The following is a 20,871-nucleotide window of genomic DNA, read 5'->3' as shown; positions in this document are numbered from 1 at the left end:
CTTAAACTCGTGGTGGGCGGGGCCGACCCGGGCCAATCGGGCGCAGGCAGCTGCGGCGGCGGAAGCGGCCTTCGGAGCTCGGCAGCGGCGGCGGTGCCGCGGGGCGACCGGCGCACGGCAGCGCCCTGGGCACAGGTACTGCCCCACTGCGGGTGTCGCGGGCAGCTCCGGAGAAGGGCTTCAAGGGGAGGCGGCGGCCGCCGCTTCAGTGCGCGGCGGCGTTGGGGAGGGGAGTGAGCCTGCAGCTGGCGGAAGCGCTGCGGAGCGGGGCGAGCGGACCGGAGAGGGGCGGAGTGAGGCCGCGCGGGGCGGGAGGCGGGAAGGGACTGCAGCAGGGCAGAGCGCTGCCGGGCCGGGCTGGGGCGGCGGGGCCGTCGCGTTGCCGGGCACATCCGGGCCCTGCGGCCCCTCACGGCGGTGGGGCGGGGCGGGGACGGCGGGCGCTCATTGGCCGGCGCCGCCCCGCCGCCATTGGCCCGGCGCCGCGCGACCCCGCCCGCGCGGGCGCGCCGGGGCGGGCGGGGCCGCGCCTGGGGAGGCGGACGGGGCGGCGGGGCCGTGGTGGCGGGGCCGGGTCGTGCGTGTCTCGCCGTAACGGCCGCGTTTCCCGCAGGTGACATGAGCTCCCAGCAGTTCCCCCGCTCGGGCGCGCCGCCCGCCGCCCTGGGACCAGCGCCGCCGCCCATCCCCACCAGCGGCTCCGCCGGGATCATCGCCCCGGCCGCCACAGGTAAGCGCGATCCGGGCCCCGCAGCTCTCGGCTCCGGGGGCGGGGAGCAATCCCGGCGTCCCCTCCCGTTTTTCCACTCGGGCGGGAGGAGCGGCCCCGTGGGTGGTGGCGGCCGACCCGAAAGCTGCCGCGGTCACACGTGGGGAGAACAGCGTGAGAACCAGTTTAGCTGCCGACTCTGGAAAGCGCCGTTCGGGCAGGGTTGAGCCTTTGATGCCGGCTGTCTCTGCTCGGCTGCACCTTGTCTCGTCCACTGTGTGTTCTTAGAATAAGTGATGAGTGTACATGGGAACATCTTATGTAGCTGGAAATGGGGTCGGAACTCTGATTCCAGCTCCTCTGTCCCTGCCACGGTGACAGGTTTTCAGCAGGCCACCAGAGGTGGCTGAGGGGAGAGCAGCTTTGTTTTCAGCAGGGTTTATACTTGTTTTGTAGCTTGTTATTCCAATATATATGGCATTAAATGAAGGGTTTTTCATGCTAACTGTTTGATGTGGGACTTAATAGCAGTTATTTAGATAACTAAATATTTTTCACTTGAAAGCAAAGTTAATCAATCTTTGTTTAAAGAAGTTGTTTAAATGGACTTCTCAGAGTTGACCCTGTGTTGCCCAGCATTGCCAGGCCCATCAGTTCTGAGGGGAACAGGCAGAATCCGTGCCAGAGTTCCCAGGGTTTTCCTCATTGGAATAGGTTTAATTGTAAGGGTGAGTTTCTGTAATTCAGACATTTCTGACGTGTCATCTCTGACCTAGTGGGTGACCAAGGTGAACCTGTTAAAAGTTTTTCCCTTTTTCTTTGTTTTAGCGAGTGATGAATCGAGTCGCGACTCAGAAGTTGCTCCCAGGGAGCACATGGGCCCTGGTGGCTCCATCCAGCCTCGGGAGGAGAAGCAGGAGCCGGTGGTTGTTCGGCCATATCCACAGGTCCAGATGCTGACACAGCACCACCCTGTCCAGTCTGGTGCCCCTGTGACAGTGACAGCACCACCAGCACATTTGACTCCAGCTGTGCCACTTTCCTTTTCAGATGGACTTATGAAGGTAATGAGGAGGCTCATGATTCAAGGGAGGATGAAATCCAATCTGTATTATGAGTTAGTGTTGAGAAAAAATAAATTACACCAAAGCCTTCTGTGCTTTTGTTTCTGAAGCTTTCCCTGCTTGCCTCTACTAACTGTGCAGTGCTGTGTGGGTTTGGCTGGCCCACATGATACACTTGTTGGTATCTCAGCGTTATTTTTTAGGGGAGTGTATTTTGTTTCTCTCTTAAGAGAACAGTGATTTCAATCAGTTTCTGAAATCTTCTCTTTTCTCTGCAAGATATCAAATTAACTATTAATACCCAGTGTCTGTAGGGCAATACCATAGCCCTGACAGATTCCACTGGTGACTCATGCTCTATACTAGCAGCTGCATATTTCCAGTAGAAAAGTACTTTCTTTGTCCCTTTCCTTGTTTGGAATAACTAGTTGTTCCTGTCCAAATATTTATCCATACTTGCATAAATTCTCTCTCCAGGCTTTGACCCTCCCTAAAATGATTTCTGCTTCAACACAGAGCTTTCATTTGAAGTTGCCAATGTTTCTGTCTTCCCCTTTCCTGTAGCCTCCCTTGAAGCCCACCATGCCCAGCCGGCCCATCGCTCCCGCTCCACCGTCTACTCTCTCAGCTCCCACCAAGGTCCCTGGGCAGGTGACTGTGACCATGGAAAGCAACATACCACAGGCTCCAACAATTCCTGTGGCAACCATCAGTGGGCAACAGGTCTGTTTCTTTGGTGGCTCTTCTCTTCCATCTCACTGCACGGTCAGATCAATACTAATACTGGTACAACTGACTTGGGCTTTTTGCAGCAGGAGGGAAGGTAAAGAAAGCAGGTTTCCCTGTTTAGTGACACTGACTGTTGGATCAGTCCTGCTTGGAGCATTAAACCTCAGCCTCAGTTGTCACCAGCTCTTACAAGCTGCTGCTTTGTTGTAGTCATCCAGCTGAGGTAGCACAGCCAGGCTGTGATGGCAGAGCCATGCCCAAAAGCTGAGTCTTTCCTTAAAAGCTCCTGCTGTGTCAGTGTCACTGGAGAATTTCTACTGTAGAGAAACTGCTGGAATTTATCACTGCAGTGTTCTTCAGCTCTCCTGGGAGCAGATCAGAAGGGACTAGTAAACATTTCATGAGTTTGAAGTGTGTTCTTATTTGAAACTGGTTTGTCAGAACACTGATCTCTAAACCCCTGAAGCCTCAGGGTTTTGATGTAAAATGCCTTTAGTTGAATTTGAGTTAGTCTGGGTAAGAACATGCAGCAATTTCAGTGGCTTTATCTTTGTTAATATCCCTAGGAAGCCTAGAATTATAAGAAAATAGAATTAATTTGTTGCAGCATTTGCTAGGTTCCTACCATTCTCTCAGCTTTATTGGAGGGGTGGTATGAAACTGCCTTACTGTCACCAGTGGCAGAAGAGCCATCTCTGTGGTGGTTAGGGTGACTGCTGGGTGACTGTCACCAAGTACCAACCATAAAAACATCAGTGAAACAGTTAAGTATTTATATTTTCCAGTGTCAACAGGCTCTGTAACTTTATCCTGTACAAACACCTGCCTCTTTCTCAACTTGTAATGTGTGCAACCTTGGTATGCCAAATATTTCTCCAAAATCTCCCTTCTGTCTTTGAGGCTGAGATATGGTAATGCTGTGGCCATTAATTTTGTCAACACAGCTGACTGTTGTTTTGCTCTTGAACTCTGTAGGGACATCCCAGTAACTTGCATCATATCATGGCCACCAACGTGCAGATGTCCATCATCAGGAGCAGCGCTCCTGGGCCTCCGTTGCACATTGGAGCTTCTCACCTGCCCCGAGGTAAAGATCCCTGCTTTCTGTTCACAGCCTCTCAGCTGGTGCCTCTGGCCCTCACCTCTGAAATCCTCCTCGATGCTAATGCAGCTAATTCATCAGCTATTAGAACTGCTAGTATGAATAAGTGACTGCTGGCCTCTTAGGAATTATGTTGCCTTCAGCCATTTAGGGCAGGACTGTGTGACAGTGTTTAAAATGCTGCCAGATCCCAGCACAGCTATTAATCTGGTTCTGTGCTGTTAAAACAATCACCACTTTCACGAAAAAATATCCACTGGTAGAGACTGCCCTGCCCTGCTAAATGTCATGTATGTCCTTGGTGGCAAACATTGCTCACCTATGGCGGTGGCAGCTGGGCAGTTGTGAAGCACGTTCTCATACCCCCCTGTCACAGGACCATTCATGCATTTTTGTGCATGCTAACACATCATATTGTATGCATTTGCATTTAGCCATGAGTTAAATGCTGGTGATAACTATAGGCTCTTGTCTCCCAGGATTTTGCTTGCTACAGCTTGTAAGGACATCAGCCCCTTAAAGCAGCCCTGTGCTCAATACAGCCCATCTGATTTCTGACTGCAGCTTTACTTTGAAAATTTGATGGGTTAGGTTTGTAGTTCAACTTTAAACTGATCTGAATTCCAAGTACCATTTGTTATTTCTGTTTCCTTTTATATTCAGTGTTATTTGGTCACTCAAGAAAAATAAATTGACATGAACAAAGGCTTTATCTCCTTTAACTAGAGCATGTGGAAGGACCGTGCAGCTTTATTTGTAGCCAAAATAGTGTTGTTCACTTCATTCTTGGGGGACAGTTGCCACGCTTGGGCTCTCACTTAGTGCACATTTTCTTTTTTTTCCTACTCTTTTTCTCTTGGCTTAAATATTAACTTTTGAGGTAATAATTTCAATTAGGGACATGTAGAGAAGTCTAGTCCACCAACTGATTGGAAGGCTGTTTGCCTTCTACAGTGTTTTTTTTAATGATCAGGAGTCATCAAACAGTAGACAAATTAATCAATTGTGGGTTTAGTTGGTGCGGAGTTTGGGGTTTTTTTGGTGGGGGGGAGGTGTGGCTGCTTGTTTTGTTTTGTGTGGGGACTTCTTGTTTTGGTTTTCTTCTATTGCATGTGGTTTTGTCTTCTGAACTTCATCAGGTGCATTGAGATCATTGCTGATACCAGGTGACTTATGTACACATTAGCCCAGTAATCAAGCTGAATTGTTTCTACTGACTTCCATAGCTTGGAATAAGAAACGTTGGATTTGCAATACTATTTGCAATATTGTAGGGGAGTAAGAAGTACCACTGAAGCCAATTAATTTAAAATAATATCTACCCTTCCCACATGGTGGTGTGAACCTTATTTTTAAACCACCATGCCCTGAGCTGACGTGCCTGTGGAATGCATCAGGACTGAAATCCCAGCCAGTGTCTGCGGTCGTGACGGAGCCGTTGGGTGCGCGGGATTTTAACGCGTTTGATTTGTTCCCCAGGTGCAGCAGCTGCTGCAGTGATGTCCAGTTCCAAAGTAACTACAGTCCTGAGACCAGCTTCCCAGTTGCCAAATGCAGCCACAGCTCAGCCAGCAGTTCAGCACATCATTCACCAGCCAATCCAGGCAGGTAGCAGCCAGGCAGCTCTGCACGTCGCTGACTGCCAGCTCTAAACTCTTCCTAGCATGCACCTGTAGTGTATAACCTCTAATTGCCTATTTTCTGGGCTGAGGCTACTCTCAGCTCTCTTCCAGGTCTATTTTCTTTCTTTCCTTCATGGACTTGGTGCTAGAAATTGCATTTTTATTTGTCTCCAAAGTGCTTAGAAATTGGGAAAACAATTTATTTCAGACATGCTGAAGTTTTAAAGTTTGAAAAATCTGGTACAGTGTGTTGGTGTTCATTTACTCTTCAATATATGAATTGATGTAGAATTTAAAAAGTCTCATTTTAATGTGCTTTTGTATATCTCAGCTTATGTATGTTTATAAGGAGAAGATTGTAGCTATTATCTCCCTACAGTAATGCTAGTGTTCAGTGTTAGGATAGAGGGTTAAACATCTTCACTTTGTGCTTTCAGTTAGGATCTCGATGTAATCAGTTTTGACTTCCTGTGTATACTTGGATCGGGATTTCTTTTCATTCTGAGGGGAACTGACCTTTGGGGTTTTTCCTGAAGACCTTTAAGAGATCTGTTCTTGTTAACTTTGTTGGTTACTGACTCTTATGACGTACATGTGTTAAAAACCAGGACAGATATGCTTAGGAGCTCGCAGATCAATTCAGAAAGACTGTACATTTCTCAGAATGCCAAAATGTAGTGACAAAGGTATAGGAAAGCCAGTTTTAACCAAATAATTCCTAGTTATTCTGTAAACAGCAGAATTTCCTTCCTGAATGTTCTCTCTGACCCTTTTTTTTTTTTATAGTCTCGTCCTCCTGTGACAACTTCAAGCACTATTCCTCCTGCAGTGGTGGCAACTGTCTCGGCCACGAGAGCTCAGTCCCCTGTTATAACCACGACAACAGCACATGCTACAGAGTCAACCCTCAGGTAAAACCTACAGTGCTCTGCCTTGACAGAGGCTGCAGCAAGGGGAAATGCTTGTTAATCATCCAGAGCTGATAATCCTCTAGATGTGGGGTGATATAATATCAAAGCAGTAATGCTTGCACAGTGCAAATGCTTTCATTTCTTTGACTAAAAGTAAGTATAAACATGAGGTGTTGTTCTGTGTTGTGAGAAGGAAAGAACTTAGTGAATCAGTTTTGAAGTCCTGCTCCCTAGACAGCAGAGTTTCTGTTATAGGAACTTGTGGCTAATTTGGCCTGTATTTTTTATGAAGACACAGTGAAAAGTGACACGTGCATGTTGAAAAGCATCCCTGACATAAAATCCCCTTTATGAACTGATAAGAGTTATGATAAGGCTGCCCTCCTGGTCGGGCAGGTGAGGACAGAACAGTGTAGATCAAATTACTTACCTTGTTTCGCCACACGCTTGACAGCAGCGTTGCTCTCACAGGGAGGAGACCAAGGCCTGATGTGTGTCCCTGAGTTTTATCTTTCATCTTTTCTTGATGGTTCCCTTTGTGTCTCTGCAGTCGCCCCACGCTGTCCATCCAGCAGCACCCGCCCTCTGCAGCCATCAGCATCCAGCGGCCGGCGCAGCCCCGGGACACGGCCACGCGCATCACGCTGCCCTCCCACCCAGCCATAGGGACTCAGAAGCCACAGCTCCACACCATGGCTCAGGTACACTGCAAGAAGGAAATACCCTCTTGCTGCTCCGGATGCCTCTTTTGTTTATAGCTTGAGGGCTAAGATTAAATTGGGGAAAAGAGATAGGATGAGGTTAGAAATTCGTGTTATTTACAGTCAGTGCAACATAATTCCATACGAGGGATAGATTTTAAATGTAGTAGTCTTTTAACTGTAAGGTTTTCTTTTCTTTTCCTAGAAAACCATTTTCAGTACTGGTACTCCAGTGGCAGCAGCAACTGTGGCACCTATTTTGGCAACAAATACCATTGCTTCAGCAACCACAGCTGGTGAGTGTTCATAATGCTGTTGTGGGAGCATTGTGGGCTGTAGGTTTTGTTGGTTTTCGTTGGCTTTCCTCTTTGAATGTGGAACCTGATAATTTTTGAGCAATTCTTTCTTCATGGTAAAGACTGCATTTGGAAATGTGTGAGCAGGCTTCAGGAGAGCAATTACTGGGTTCTTTGGGGAGGTTGTCTGGTTTGGGGGGTTTTGCACTCTTTATTTGGATCATCACTGGCATGGTAGAGCTCCAAAGAAAGATCTCTTACTAAGTTTTTTTTTCCTTCAGGTTCTGTATCTCACACCCAAGCGCCTACAAGCACCATTGTTACCATGACAATGCCCTCCCATTCTTCCCATGCTACAGCTGTCACGACCTCAAACATCCCAGTTGGTGAGTGATTTCAGATTTTAGAGGAGTGTGTAGCTGATACTTCCATTTTTCTGTTTATGCTGGCAGTGTTTGTGCATGTTAGCAAATTTAGGAGGGGAAGAAAATCAGTTCAACCTGGGAGAAACCGATTAACTGATCTGCTGTTTTAATTCTTTTAATACCAGCAAGAAATAGATGTTCTAGGAGAAGTAAGTAATAAAATGGCTCACTTACTTCCTCTGTTGAATTCTTAGACAAACTTGGGCCTTTTGGCATTTTTGAGCCTGCACTGGATATACTGAAAGTTGTAACTGCTTGGTGATAGAGTACGGCTTTCACAGTTGATTTTGTAAGTTACTTCCTGTGCTTCTTGAGGTGTTAGGTGTAGCCTAGTTGAGTTTGATTAGTGTGTTCATTTGGAGGTAAAATACTAAGGTGTGAAGGTGAGAACTTTATTTGCCTGGATGTTGGAATCTGCCTGAGATGTTTCCTACAGAACTGCATAAGTTTCCTTTTGTTCGTCACTGTTTTCCCCCTGATGGCCTTGTTCCTTTGGATTCTTGTAATGTCTTTTCTGATCCTAAATTTCCGTGGGGGGAATGTTGTATCTCTGTACATCAGTGTTTTTCTTTTCATGGCCTCTGTCCACATATACTTGTCTGCCTTGATCTCTGTGAAGTTCTGCTTTCAAAACTTGGATAACTCAGTTCTTGACAGCAGAAAGGATTGGGCTGATCCTAAAGAAAATTAACTTGATTTGAGCACTGAAATGACTCTGTTAGCAAGTATAATTCGTATATATATTTAGAATATCCATCTTTTCTGGTATAAATTGATGAGAATTGCTTTGTTCTTTTCCTTCAGCCTATTGAGGAAACTTATCACTGTGGATAGGAGATCATCTGGAGAGGGGGTGGGTTGTTTTGGGTTGAGAGGGAAGGGATTAGCACTGGTTGTTTTTACAGGATAATTAATATTGCCTTTGCAGTGTTTACCAACTTCTCCTTTGGCGATTAATTGATTACTTGTTTGTCTTTATGCAGCTAAAGTGGTTCCCCAGCAAATCACACACACTTCTCCCCGGATCCAGTCTGATTACACAGCAGAGAGGAGTAACCTCATACCTCTGTCCAGCCACCGGGCATCTCCAAACCCAGTAGCAATGGAAACCAGAAATGACAACAGGTGGGGAGAGAACAGCTCTGTCAGTGAAAGTGTGTGTGAGTAGGGTTTGAGTGCCCTGCAGCTCTTCTAGGCTCTGATATGCTGGAAATAATGTTTTAAAAACCGGGGGGGGATTTGGTAGTTCTGAATCAGTCATGATAGTTGAGATACTTGATAGCTTATGACAGATGAGATTGCAAAATGCAGGGAGTGGGTTGAAGGGGTTGAAGGTGAACTGTTGAACTCGTGTGTGTAACACTTGCTCTCTTTGATGCCTGTAGGCAGTCGGTACCTGTCCAGTTCCAGTATTTCTTACCTACATACCCCCCCTCTGCCTACCCTCTGACTGCACACACCTACACCCCCATCACCAGCTCCGTGTCCACCATCCGCCAGTACCCAGGTAAGACCAACTTGGGGCAAGCACACTCAGATGCTTTGTTGAGCTTTTAGCTTATATATGAGCTTTAGTGATAGAAGAAGCTAAAAGGCTTTTATGGTTGATTCTGTGACAATTGGTCACAAAAAGTCTCTGATGATTTGCTGGCTAAGGGGAAACCCCATGGGCAAAGTGGTATTGAACTACTTCAGAGCCTACTAAATCCAGTTAATAACAGTTTTCTTAGGAGTTTAACATTCGATATCCTGGAGTTTGCATCTCTGTAAGTAAAAGTTTTTGATTCTACAAATCAAAACAGTTCAACTCCTCCAAACCAAGCCAGCTCTTCAGTGCATTTTCATTCCCTGGTGTTCTGACAAGCACTTTTAATATCTTTTCACATGAATGTACAGTTTGAGAGAGAAACCTGAACCAAAAAGGGAAAAAATGAGCTGCATTGCACACTTGTGTTAGTGTTGTGTTTAGAAGAATGGAGCAATTAATGTATTTGAACTGTTGCAGTAATTTGCACTCAAAAATGATGCATAGTGTGAGCCCATGTAGTCAACCCAAACTTATGTCATTCTGTGACAAAATCTGGAGCATTTTTACCATACTGAGTGGTTTAGGTCTCTCTCTAATGTGATAATTTCCACTATCCAGACTGTAGGAACATGCATGATTTGGATTTTCATGTAATATCTGTGTCTGCTGGCAGCATGTTACCTATGAGCAGTATAGAGGGAATTCAGAAGGACTTGGAGGTGGCAAAGCCCATTTGTTGAATGGGAAAGTAAAGAATCATGGAGTTGTTTAGGTTGGGAAAGACCTTTTGAGATCATCGAGTCCGACCATTTACCCGGCACTGCCAAGCCCACCACTAACCCACGTCCCCAAGTGCCACATCCACATGTCTTTTAAATCCCTCCAGGGATGGGGACTCCACCACTTTCCTGGGCAGCCTGTGCCAGGGCTGGACAAGCCTTTCTGTGAATATTTTTTTCCCTAATATCCAGTCTAAACCTTCCTTGACAAAACATGATTGCAGACGGTCAAAAGTTGCAGTTTCCACAGTGTACTGAGCTGATTGTAGGCTAATGCTAATATTTAGAAAAGCAGATGTAGGTTCTTCATCAGGAGATCATCAACAGAGACATTTTGCTTGTTAAATTGACTTGAAGCATCTGTGGAAGGTATTAATTATGGCAGCTGGTGGTGACAACTGAAAGCAGAGGATACAAGGTATGAGGAGGGACATGCCAGGAGCACAGCCAGGTGAGGGCTTAAGTAACAGTACAGAAGAGACTCACTGAGATAAGGAGAGTTTAATGCAGAATTTGGAGGAAGAATGTTGCCTTTGGCTTTCCAAGTGCTGGTTGTTTTTTACATAGTATCCCAAAAAGATTTTGCAACAAGAGTGTTTCATGTAAGGTGTTCCACTAAGAATTAATATGCCATGTCTTAATACAGAGACATTTTCAGGGACCTGGTGCAGATTTCAGGTTTTCAACAGTTGTTTTTAGAATGTCTTGTCAGCACAAGAACTTGATGGAAATTCTGTGTCAATGACAAAACCAGCTTTTTCTGCATTGTTAACAAGCAAGGCCATTGTTGGCAAGCTCACCCTTGCATTCTGTGTGTGGCTGCAGAAATCCTGGTGCAGCTCTGTAGAGACTGGAAATCTGGAGACCCAGGGAGTTCAGATAGTCCAACAGTGTTGTTAAGTGCTACCTGGGAGAACTGTAATATGCTGTATAGTGGATCTGGAAAGATGGAATCATCGTTGTTTAGAGCTGTGAATTTACTCAAATTAATTGAACTTCTTAGAGCAGGTGTTTCATTGGGAACATTACCCTGCCACTAAAATATTTTGTGTTTATTTGAGCTGTGGAATCCAGCCTGTAATTGTGAGCCCTGTTCTGAGCCAGATGAGGTTGTACTCAACTTCAGAGTTGAGTTAGCTTCAGAGAATAAGAAATTACTTAGGCTTCTCATTTTTTTTCATTTATTTTTTTTAAGCATAGAAAATGGTACTTGAAAGTATTATAAAACAAGATAGTGAGCAAAACTAAGCACAGCTTTCTGAGACTGCAATTTGAATCTAACTAAAAGCAGAATTAAGCTTGATCTTTTCTCTCTTGTTGCAATTTGAAATAAAAAAAAAAACAGAATGAAAATCACCAGTGATGTTTAATTCTTCTGGCAGACAATCTGGTCTCTCTGCTCTCAAATTCACTAGAGCAACAAGCAGGGCGGCAAATTTATTTCTCAAAATAAAAAACAGTTTTTGAAAGTTAGTATTTGAGTGACAGGTGGTAGAGGAAACTGAGGTGACCTGCTGGGTAGGTGTGATGAGGTGCCTGTGTTGCTGCTCCCAGTTTCAGCCCAGGCGCCCAACTCGGCCATCACCGCTCAGACCGGCGTTGGAGTGGCCTCCACTGTTCACCTCAACCCCATGCAGCTGATGACGGTCGACGCGTCCCACGCGCGGCACATCCAGGGCATCCAGCCGGCCCCCATCAGTGCCCAGGGCATCCAGCCGGCCCCCATCAGTGCCCAGGGCATCCAACCAGCGCCGATCGGGACGCAAGGACTCCACCCCGCCGCCCCCATGGGCGCGCAGGGGCTGCAGCCGGCACCCATCGGTGCCCAGCAGCCACAGGGCGACACCAAGACCTCGGGTAAGAGCACCACACAAGTCCTCGCTTCGGGCCGAGGAGGAGCAGCTGAGCTGCTGCCCTACATGTTTTGGCTGTGACTGATGATCCTGTTACAGTCCCTGTGCTCCAGAGGTGGACGCTGAATACATTCATGTGCGTCTTCTCCCCACAAATATTTCTGAATTGATTTATTTTTAAAGCTCACCGGGTGGAGCGTGTGGGTAGCCTTGGATGGGTTACTTCTGGAAAACACTGGTAGTGCCTGAACTTAAACAAATCCCTTCAGTAAGGCCCTGTGGGATAAGTAACTTCAACGTGAGCAATGTTCTCTAAACTGTTCCAGCTGTGCAGTAGATCCCAGGAACCATCAGAATACAGCCAGGTATTTTCTGTGGTTGGTAACCTGATCTTGGGCTGTGAGAGAAACCATCTTTCATTAAAAATAATTGGTCTGATGAAGCCTCGACAACTTACTGAAGGAATGGGATATGGCAGCCAAGGGAATATGCTGTTGCACAGCTGGCAGACTGTGTGGTGACTTCCCAGCTGTTCACACACTTTGCATCCCTTAGCTGGAAAACAGGCTCTGGCAGGAGATCAGAACTTGAACACAGCTTATGGAGCTTACTTGCAAGTGGCATGTGTTGCCATGTAGGCTCTACTAGGAGTATTATTCTGTTGACCCAGTTGTATTGGTGATCTCCCTAGTGATTTCTGCATTTTCCATGTCTCCTGGAAAAGATTATTTCCCTAGCAGCAGTTGTTAGGCAGGAGGTAGTTTCCATCTTCCCTGCAGAAGGTTCAGTGATCAGATTGCTTGTGGCAAAGATATTGCTTACAAAACAGTCTGAAAGCACTGCAGTTAGAGACTGAGGGACTCAGGGAGCATGGACAACATATGCTCTGCAAACACCTGCTTTGTCATCACATTTCCTTGAGTAAAGGCTGCTTTCTCCTCTCTGTCTCTGTTCTCCTCTGTGCTGTGTCCATGTCCATCCTTCCCAGCAGTAGTCTTGGCAGATGGAGCCACCATTGTAGCCAATCCTATTAGCAACACATTCAACACGGCTACTGCAGCAACTACAGTTGTGCAAACCCATAGCCAGAGTGCCAGTGCCAGTGCTCCAGCCCAGGGCTCCTCCCCGCGCCCAAGCATCCTCCGCAAGAAACCAGCCACCGATGGGTGAGTAGAATTGAAGGTGACGTGGGAATGACACTTCTGTGCAAGCCAGCCCGGCCAAATGGAATCATTTCAGTGGAGATAAGAAAAATTCTAACATACTGTTCAGTCAGCAGTGCTTGTGAGCAACCTGCTGATCTGTGAAACACTTCTTTTCCTCCCCCTGGGCAGGATACAGTTTTCTATACTGTCAGTAATAAAATGAGAAGGACAGTTTGTCTCCTAGCTTTCGAAAGTGACCTTTTGAGGGAAAGGGGATTTGAGGCTTTGTTGCTTCGTGTAATAAAAAGAAAGAGTTCATAATCTACTAAAATTAGAATTCCGTGCTTTGTCTTCAGTGCTTTTCTTGGAAGAATATGTGGATGAGTGGAAAGGATAGGATTAGTACCCTGCTGTGAAATCTGATTAGGAAAAAGGGAGGGAGTAACTTAAACTCTTAAAATATTTTATGTTGCCTGTCTATTTTTAAATGCCTGAATAAAGAGGCAAGAGACAGCTTTAGAATTAACAATGGATTTTGTCCCTACTAACAACCGAAAACGTTTGGAACTGATGTGTCCTGTGAGACTAAAATTGCATATTTTTTTATTGGGGTGGAAACCCTTTTTAAGGCAGAGAAGCTGGAGGCTGTAAAACTATAAGAAATTAAAGAAGCAGAGGTAGATCACTGAAGAACGTTTCCATTTGAGAGGTTGATTATTTTAGACAACAATTTGACTTCTGGTCCCATAGGAGACTGAATAGCCTCTAAAATACTTTAATCAGCCCTGTGCTGCCTAACATCCATACTTGGGGCTTGAGGTCCTGGAGTCAGGCTCTGACACGGTCTAGTCCAGCTGAAGGGAGCAGATGCCTGTCTGAGGACTGTTTAGCTCCAGATGATTTGCTCAGTCTGGAAGCAGCAGTGCCGGACAGCAGCATGGCCAGACCCCTTTGTCCACTGCTGGAGCCCGGCAGTCCCAGCAAGGTGCTCTGACTGGCAGGATAAAAGTAAAGCTGCTGTTCTTGGAGAAGCCCTAAATCGGGGTGAGACTAGGCCAGAGCGACTAATCTTTTATCTTAAAATATAATACCTAATTTGAAAAATAAAATGAGACCCTTTGTGTAGCAAATTGGTTATACTGGAGACAGAGAGCAGTGACACAGCGGTAACTCCCATCCTGTTCTGTGTAAGAGAGAGCTGATTCCTTTGCTCTCAGGGGTATTTATCTTCACACCAGAGGGGTGGGAATAATGGATCCATCTGTCTCTTACAGGCTGGCCGTCCGGAAAAGCTTAATTCCCCCTCAGCCACCTGAAGTGGCCAGCACACGTGTGGAGAACACCATGCGAAGCACGTCTGGATCACCGAGGCCTGCTGGGTAAGACTTTAGGAAACAGCCAACTGCTTCGTAACAGTTTCATTATATTTGTTTGAGTTTTGCTCTTTGGCTGTTGGGGAGGGTTTTTTTCCTTTGGGAAGCAAACTATTTTGAATTTGTTTGAACAAATTTGAATTAATGCTGTGAAGCTGAGGCAATGGCCTTTAAAAGCTGTGGTGATGAGCTTTCACAGAAACAAACAAGACCCCTCTGCCGTTGTAAGAGGAGAGGCCTCAAAACTTCTGTTCTGTAGTGCTTAGAAATTAATGCTGGCAAAAGGTAAATGCAGCTTCTGCCCTGCTTCAGTTGAATTCACTGGCTTTAAAATTAATTGGTTTATAACTGTTAAGGATAGTGAGAGCTCCTGCAGAGGATGGGGCCAGTACAGCTTTGGGTAAAAGTTCCTCTTGGCTGCATTGTGAAACTGTTTTGATCCTTTTACAAGTGTTTTGAAGTTACCTGGAATTAGTCATGAGATTTGCTTCTCACAGTGAGTGGAAAAAAAGTAGTATCTCTAATTAATAAATACAAAAGATTAAAAAGGGAGCGGAGGAGGAAATGTAACTGAGATGAAGCCTTCTGTTGTGAAACATTTTACTGAGCCAGGTGGGTGCAGGAAAAACTGGATAGTCTGACTATAGTTTGGCTTGTTCACTTTGTGCTGGATGTTCATGACTAAGATACAGTTCACTTCACTTCGTTTTGCTTTTCTTTGTGTTACAGTGGCAAGCCAAAGCCTGAAATTCACGTGTCCATGGCCACTCCAGTCCCAGTGTCTATGGAGGCGGTGTCTAACCAAGGCAGCGAGCAGCCCACCATCGCAGTGCCCCCAACCTCCCAGCAGCCCCCCTCTGCCATTCCAACCATCATCGCGGCAACCAGTCCCACCTCACAGCCTGCAGCAGCGCTGTCCACCATTCCAGGGGCTGTCCCGGCCGCTCCGCCCACTTCCACCACCATCGTGGCAGCACCAGCTCCTCCATCCACCATGAGCGGTGCCCTGTCAGCAGTGCTGGGCCCTGTGGTGCCAGAGATCAAAATCAAAGAAGAAATGGAGCCCATGGACATCATGCGACCGGTGTCTGGTAGGTGGCTTCTTTTGTTGTTGAGGCACTGGAGGAATTAGAAGGATTTCAACACCTCCATCCTGAAAATGAAATGACATCTCTTCCATGTTAGCACAGAACACCAGGGTTCCCATATGCCTTGTTACTCATAAACTTCTTTGCCTTCTCCTTAATCTCCCGTGAAATCACTTTTTGTAGCTGCTTTGTTCATATTCAAATGATCCAACTCCTAAGAGTCTCTGTGAATTCCTTGCCTAAAACACATGTGCTCAGCAGTGGTACTAATATGTTATGGAACAGCTCAGTTAATTCAGTTTTCTCTCAAAAACTACTGTTCAGGTCCAATGGCCTTTCTTGTATGTGAAGAATTCGTGACCAAAGTAGGACTTCCTAGGGCCCTCCTGTGCATATTTTTCTCTACAAGTTTTCAGAATATTCATAGTATTACCTTACTTGTCCAGCTTGGCCGTAGCTGCTATCAGATGGCATGAGGAGTAAAGTCTAGATCCTTACAGATCTCGTTGGACACTATGTAGTGGCAACATTGTAGGAGTGCATCCCACGTTCATGAGTATCAGAGTTCAGGTTTAGTTGCTGGTTTTATTGCTCTCCTGAAAGCTGTATGTTATCCTGTGAGGAAGCAGCTCCTTGCTGTAGATGTCTCTGGAGCACAGGCAAGCCAGCATTAAGCTCTTTGGAGTGGTTTTGTCTCCTCCTGGCAATTGTGGGTATGCCAAGTCGTCAAGAGATCCCATCCCAGAAATTTTGTGCTGCAGCCTTAGTCCCAGCTGATGGAGGTTTTCCCTCCAAATATCAGAGAGTGTCCCCTCAGACTACTTGCCTCACTGCTGCCCAACTCCAGAGATGTGTTGATTGGTGCAGTGACCTGCTCATGGGTGCTGAGGGCCTGGCACTGCAAGCAGACTCCTGCAAGGAGAATGCTGCGATCCTGCTTTGATTCCATACTACTCTCCTACCACAAGAGGAAAGGGACTTGCTTGCAGCACAGACAGATGCTAGCATGGATGCCTTTTTGTAGCATTAGACTAACATAAGCCTCAAATATAAACCAACTGAGGGACAATTGGCTCTGCTCTCATCCTTTACGCCTTTGTATATGAGACACTAAAGACTTCAGCTTATAGGCTTGTCCTAATAATTGCTGCTGGTTAATATCTGGCCTGTGCATACACTTCACACTCCTCACAATGTGCTGAAACAGGAGCTACTGTTGGAGGTAGCGTTCAAACAATATGTTACCTTCACACTGCTGATGGTTTGGGTTCTTCTCTTTCCTTCCTCTCAGCAGTCCCTCCTTTGACTACAAGTACTGTGTCTCCATCCTTGGCACTGCTGGCCAATAACCTTTCCATGCCTCCAAGCGATTTGCCACCTGGTGCCTCACCGAGGAAGAAACCCCGTAAGCAGCAGCATGTCATCTCCACAGAGGAAGGGGACATGATGGAAACAAACAGCACCGATGATGAGAAATCCACTGCCAAAAGTTTGCTGGTGAAAGCGGAGAAGCGAAAGTCTCCTCCAAAGGAGTATATAGGTAATGTCATCTCTGATGCCTTTTTTTCTTATTCAGGTGCCTGTATTTTCTCTTCTGTTTGTTTCTCAGAGAAGGTGCTCTGTCATGCTTCCACTTCCTAAATATGAGTAATAGAGAATCCAAGTATCTGTTCCTCAGCACTTTCTGTATAGTGCTGTTCAGGGAAAATGACCTTTCTCAACATACATTTTGTATGAGGTAGAGCTTGCTGATCTGCTGCTGGAGTTCCTGTGGATGCTGATCTGCTGCTTTCACTACTCCCTGATGATAACGTGATTCTCCCTGGATCCTTTTGCAGATGAGGAAGGCGTAAGATACGTCCCTGTGCGTCCCAGGCCGCCTATCACACTGCTCCGTCATTACCGCAACCCTTGGAAAGCTGCTTACCACCATTTCCAGAGATACAGCGACGTCCGGGTCAAAGGTCAGCCTCGGGATATGGCAGGGAAGGAGGGAAGGAGGCTACACAGGATTAGCAATAGTTTTGTAAAACAAAAAATGGTGTGGTTATTGATGAACCTAGTTACGAACAGTGATGGAAACTTGCTCAAGAAAGGGATCCTTATAAAAGATGTCACTTTATAAAGATACCACTGTGGCGACAGGCTGCAGTTGAGTTTTGTCATTTACTACCTAACACTTCTAATTTAATTACAGATCTTCTAGGTTTAGTGTAACTAGTCTTGTCAACTAACAAATGGGCTTTTAAGAAGACTTTTTTTTCCTAATATGAGGAAAACAGAGATCAGATACTGTCTTTCAGACTTTTTAGCTAATATCTTGGAATTTTTAAGCAAACTGGCTTTTCAGAACTGTGTAAATATGTTGAGGGAATAGAAGTAGTACAAGATGGCCTTTTACTTGTTCAAGGCAGGGTGTTCAAAATGCTGAGCGCTACATTCCTTAAATGGGAAAAATGAGTTATATTATAATCTTTCTGGAAATACACATAACCTGTTAGTAAGTGAGAGCAACAGTCAGCTGCATGGCAGATGGGAAGTCACTTTCCTCTCTGAATCAAAACCTTGGTTATTGTCATTTGTTAGGACGCAGGGGGAGCAGGACTTAGGTTAATGTTGTTTGAGAAGAGAGGCCTGGCCACCTCGTGAAATTTGAGTACTGTATCTTTGTGTTTCCTGTGACAGAAGAGAAGAAGGCCATGCTGCAGGAGATTGCCAATCAGAAGGGTGTATCCTGTCGTGCACAAGGGTGGAAGGTCCATCTCTGTGCGGCGCAGCTACTACAGCTGGTGGGTACATGGGGCTTCCAGCTTCCCACAACACAGGGGAACACAGAGCTGTGTGAGACAGGAGGATGTTGTTACGAACTCAGTGCACTGGGATACCATAAAGGAGCTGGTGTGTAGTGCCCAAAGGGAGTGGGATGTGCTTTCCCCTTTCTCAGGAATGTGGCATAAGTGGCTTGGAAACTTGGAGTGTTGGTTTTGATCCAGACATAAGAGCTGATGTATTTTGTACAGATGATCAAAACTGGCAACTCCCTCCTGCTGATGCACAGGTCTGAAGAAGCGTCTGTTTGGGATGGTGCGGCTGATCTGAGGAGGCAGCACTGATCCACATTCCTGGATGCTTCTGTTTCAGGTTGGGGGTGAGGTAGGTGCTCTGCATTTTAGCACCAAACTCCCCAAAACCTCTGCATTCCTGGAATAGTATTGTGAGAAGTAGGGGAAGCCGTTGTGGTTAGGATCCATGTTTATTCAGAAAAGGAGAAATCCTGTAGATAGGATGTGAGTAGGAACGATAGTGCCATGCTTTGTCGGAGGCTCCATCTTCTGAATCACAGACAGGAGCAGCTGAGAGGGGAATGGATTATCACCGTCTCTGTGTAGCTTTGTTAATGTGGGCGAGCATTTGCCAGCCTGGCAGTGACCCTTCTCATGAAGGACTGATGTCTTTTAGACGAACCTGGAGCACGATGTGTATGAGAGACTGACTGCCCTGCAGGAGGGACTCATTCCCAAGAAAAAGGCAGCGACCGATGACGACTTGCATCGAATCAATGAACTGATACAGGTAGGTCCTGTGGCCTCTCAACCCGAAACTGCTTCACCCTTAATTACAAAGTAGCCTACTGCCATTAATAGAAGCTAAAGCTGGTCTAAAAGAATCGTGTGGGTTCCCTTCCTGTGTCATCAGTTACAAGAGGCGTTAAGAAAAGGCACAGGGATTGCTTAGACCAGACATTCTGCTGCTAATGACGAGTGTTTCCTTTCAGGGGAACATGCAGAGGTGTAAACTCGTGATGGATCAAATCAATGAGGCTCGAGACTCCATGCTAAAGGTCTTGGATCACAAGGATCGTGTTTTGAAGCTTCTAAACAAGAATGGAACTGTCAAGAAAGTGTCCAAATTAAAGCGAAAGGAGAAGGTCTGAAGACAGATTAATGACTCTGGAAATGGAGAACGTGTACAGAATGGAGCTGAACCTTTTTGTAGTTTGGGTTTATTTTTAAGCAGAGCATCTGAATAAAAAGGGTGAGTTTAGGGAACAGATGGACACGTGAAGCCTGGTGACTGAAGAGATTGTCCTTGATCTTGTCATAATGAACAAAGATTTCTCTCAGGCTCATCCCTTTTTAAAGTCTTTTCAGTCCCACTTGTTTAACCCTCCTGATGTGTCAAGTATGGACACACCTGTAAGACAGGATGTTCTGCAGGGGACACTAGGAGGCTGACATACAGGTATGGACCCAGACAGCAGCCCAGCCTCCGAGCAGTGGGAATGACACCGCTTTCAGTTACCCCATTCAGTTCTCGTTCTTCTGACCTTCCAGTGTCTGAAGCAGCCTTCTTACACCAGTGCCACTGCACTAGGGGATCTGCCACAAAGAATCTCCAACAGCTCAGAAGTCCTAGCTGTCAAGTTAAAAAAAAAAAAAAAAAAAGGAAAAAAAAGTGGGGGGAAATCATTTCAAAGTGATATTGTAGTGTCTGTGTGTGTGTCTGTGTTGGTGCTCTGGGATACTTGTGTTGAAGTACCTCCTGCAACAGAGGGGCTTCCTGTAGCTGGTGTAATGTTAATTGTACGTACCACATACATCCTGAAAACGTGAATAAAGGAATTGGAGGTTTTTGTATGTGAGCAGTTTGTGTACCTTTGTACCAGTGAAACTGTTCAACCTGCAAACTCGAGAACAAAGCCTTGGAAGAAGCCTGTGGAAAGAATAAAGAGCACGTTGGGAAGCAGCCAGTGTCCTGTGCTGCAAGGGGCGGGGTAAAGCAGTTCCCAGTTCAGCTCCTAAGGGTGGAATATGGATTATCCCCCATGCACTTGTGCATTTAACCTTAATATTTTAGAAAGGTGGCCAAATCAGTTCATATTTAGTCTGCTGAGCAGGAAGCTTCAGTTTCATTAATCCAGTTACAGGGCTGTTATCCTGCCTTTACTCAGAACAGAGTTCTTTCAGAACTTAGATCTTAGAAAAATAGTATTTGATTCTTCTAATTTCCTGATTTTTTTTTAACTAGAGAAGTAAGTAGAACGTCCATATTCACACTGTTCTTATGTTCTTAACACATGCAAACCCTATTTATTTCAGCTTTGGATGGCAGTCTTTCATATTAGCTTGGTTTTACTTGTCCAAATGAAACCACTTCAATTGTAAGATACAATTCTAGTATAATGATATTGTAACTTTGGTATTAGGAAATTTACAGTAACTGTTTGCTGATTTTTATTTTTTTTCCCCTTGGCTAGAAGAAAGAAAACAAAATACCCTTCCAGTTTTACAAGCCTGCAAGGAGTGTGTGGATGTGTATGTTGGAATTAAAAGGAGAGGTAAGACATGAAAAGGTGGGAATCAAACTGCTGCTCCCACCTTGCATTTCTTGTGCCTCAGGAATATAACTGGTCAAGTATTTGTTTGATGTTGTCAGGGTAATAAAACACAGTGCCAACACTCCCATAGGTTCCTGAGGACTCTGCAAGAAGGTCACTCATGATTATTAAGTGGACTTCCGTTGGGTTGGGAACTGTTTCACATGTT

General features: G+C 45.8%; 1 protein-coding gene across 5 annotated transcripts; it reads left to right on the top strand.

Annotated features, from left to right (window-relative positions):
* Window positions 1-68: 68 nt before the first annotated feature.
* SAP130 (Sin3A associated protein 130) lies at window positions 69-19,967 on the top strand. Of its 5 annotated transcripts, none has more exons than XM_032697384.1 (21): window positions 69-135; window positions 614-730; window positions 1,538-1,773; window positions 2,338-2,496; window positions 3,478-3,589; window positions 5,084-5,208; window positions 6,013-6,137; window positions 6,688-6,838; window positions 7,044-7,134; window positions 7,416-7,520; window positions 8,543-8,684; window positions 8,945-9,066; window positions 11,421-11,723; window positions 12,711-12,885; window positions 14,139-14,243; window positions 14,967-15,328; window positions 16,620-16,865; window positions 17,164-17,289; window positions 18,011-18,114; window positions 18,785-18,898; window positions 19,101-19,967. In XM_032697384.1, exons 2-21 carry the CDS (start codon window positions 619-621, stop codon window positions 19,257-19,259), a joined length of 3,174 nt encoding a protein of 1,057 aa, XP_032553275.1. In that variant the 5' UTR covers window positions 69-135; window positions 614-618; the 3' UTR covers window positions 19,260-19,967. The 5 variants fall into 5 exon arrangements, with proteins under 5 accessions (XP_032553275.1, XP_032553272.1, XP_032553273.1 ...); XM_032697381.1 differs by having other exon boundaries at window positions 16,617-16,865; XM_032697382.1 differs by having other exon boundaries at window positions 12,708-12,885.
* The last annotated feature ends 904 nt before the right edge of the window (window positions 19,968-20,871 follow it).

The sequence above is a fragment of the Chiroxiphia lanceolata genome, chromosome 10, assembly GCF_009829145.1.
Source record: "Chiroxiphia lanceolata isolate bChiLan1 chromosome 10, bChiLan1.pri, whole genome shotgun sequence".
Taxonomy (NCBI): Eukaryota; Metazoa; Chordata; class Aves; order Passeriformes; family Pipridae; genus Chiroxiphia; species Chiroxiphia lanceolata.
This window is presented reverse-complemented; position numbering and strand designations above follow the sequence as displayed.

Excerpts from the sequence above, each read along its gene's own strand:
- SAP130 (XM_032697380.1), top strand. The coding sequence starts at position 619 with ATGAGCTCCCAGCAGTTCCCCCGCTCGGGCGCGCCGCCCGCCGCCCTG. Across the intron at positions 731-1,537 it reads CATCGCCCCGGCCGCCACAG|CGAGTGATGAATCGAGTCGC; the intron begins GTAAGCGCGATC and ends TCTTTGTTTTAG. Across the intron at positions 7,135-7,415 it reads TGCTTCAGCAACCACAGCTG|GTTCTGTATCTCACACCCAA; the intron begins GTGAGTGTTCAT and ends TTTTTCCTTCAG.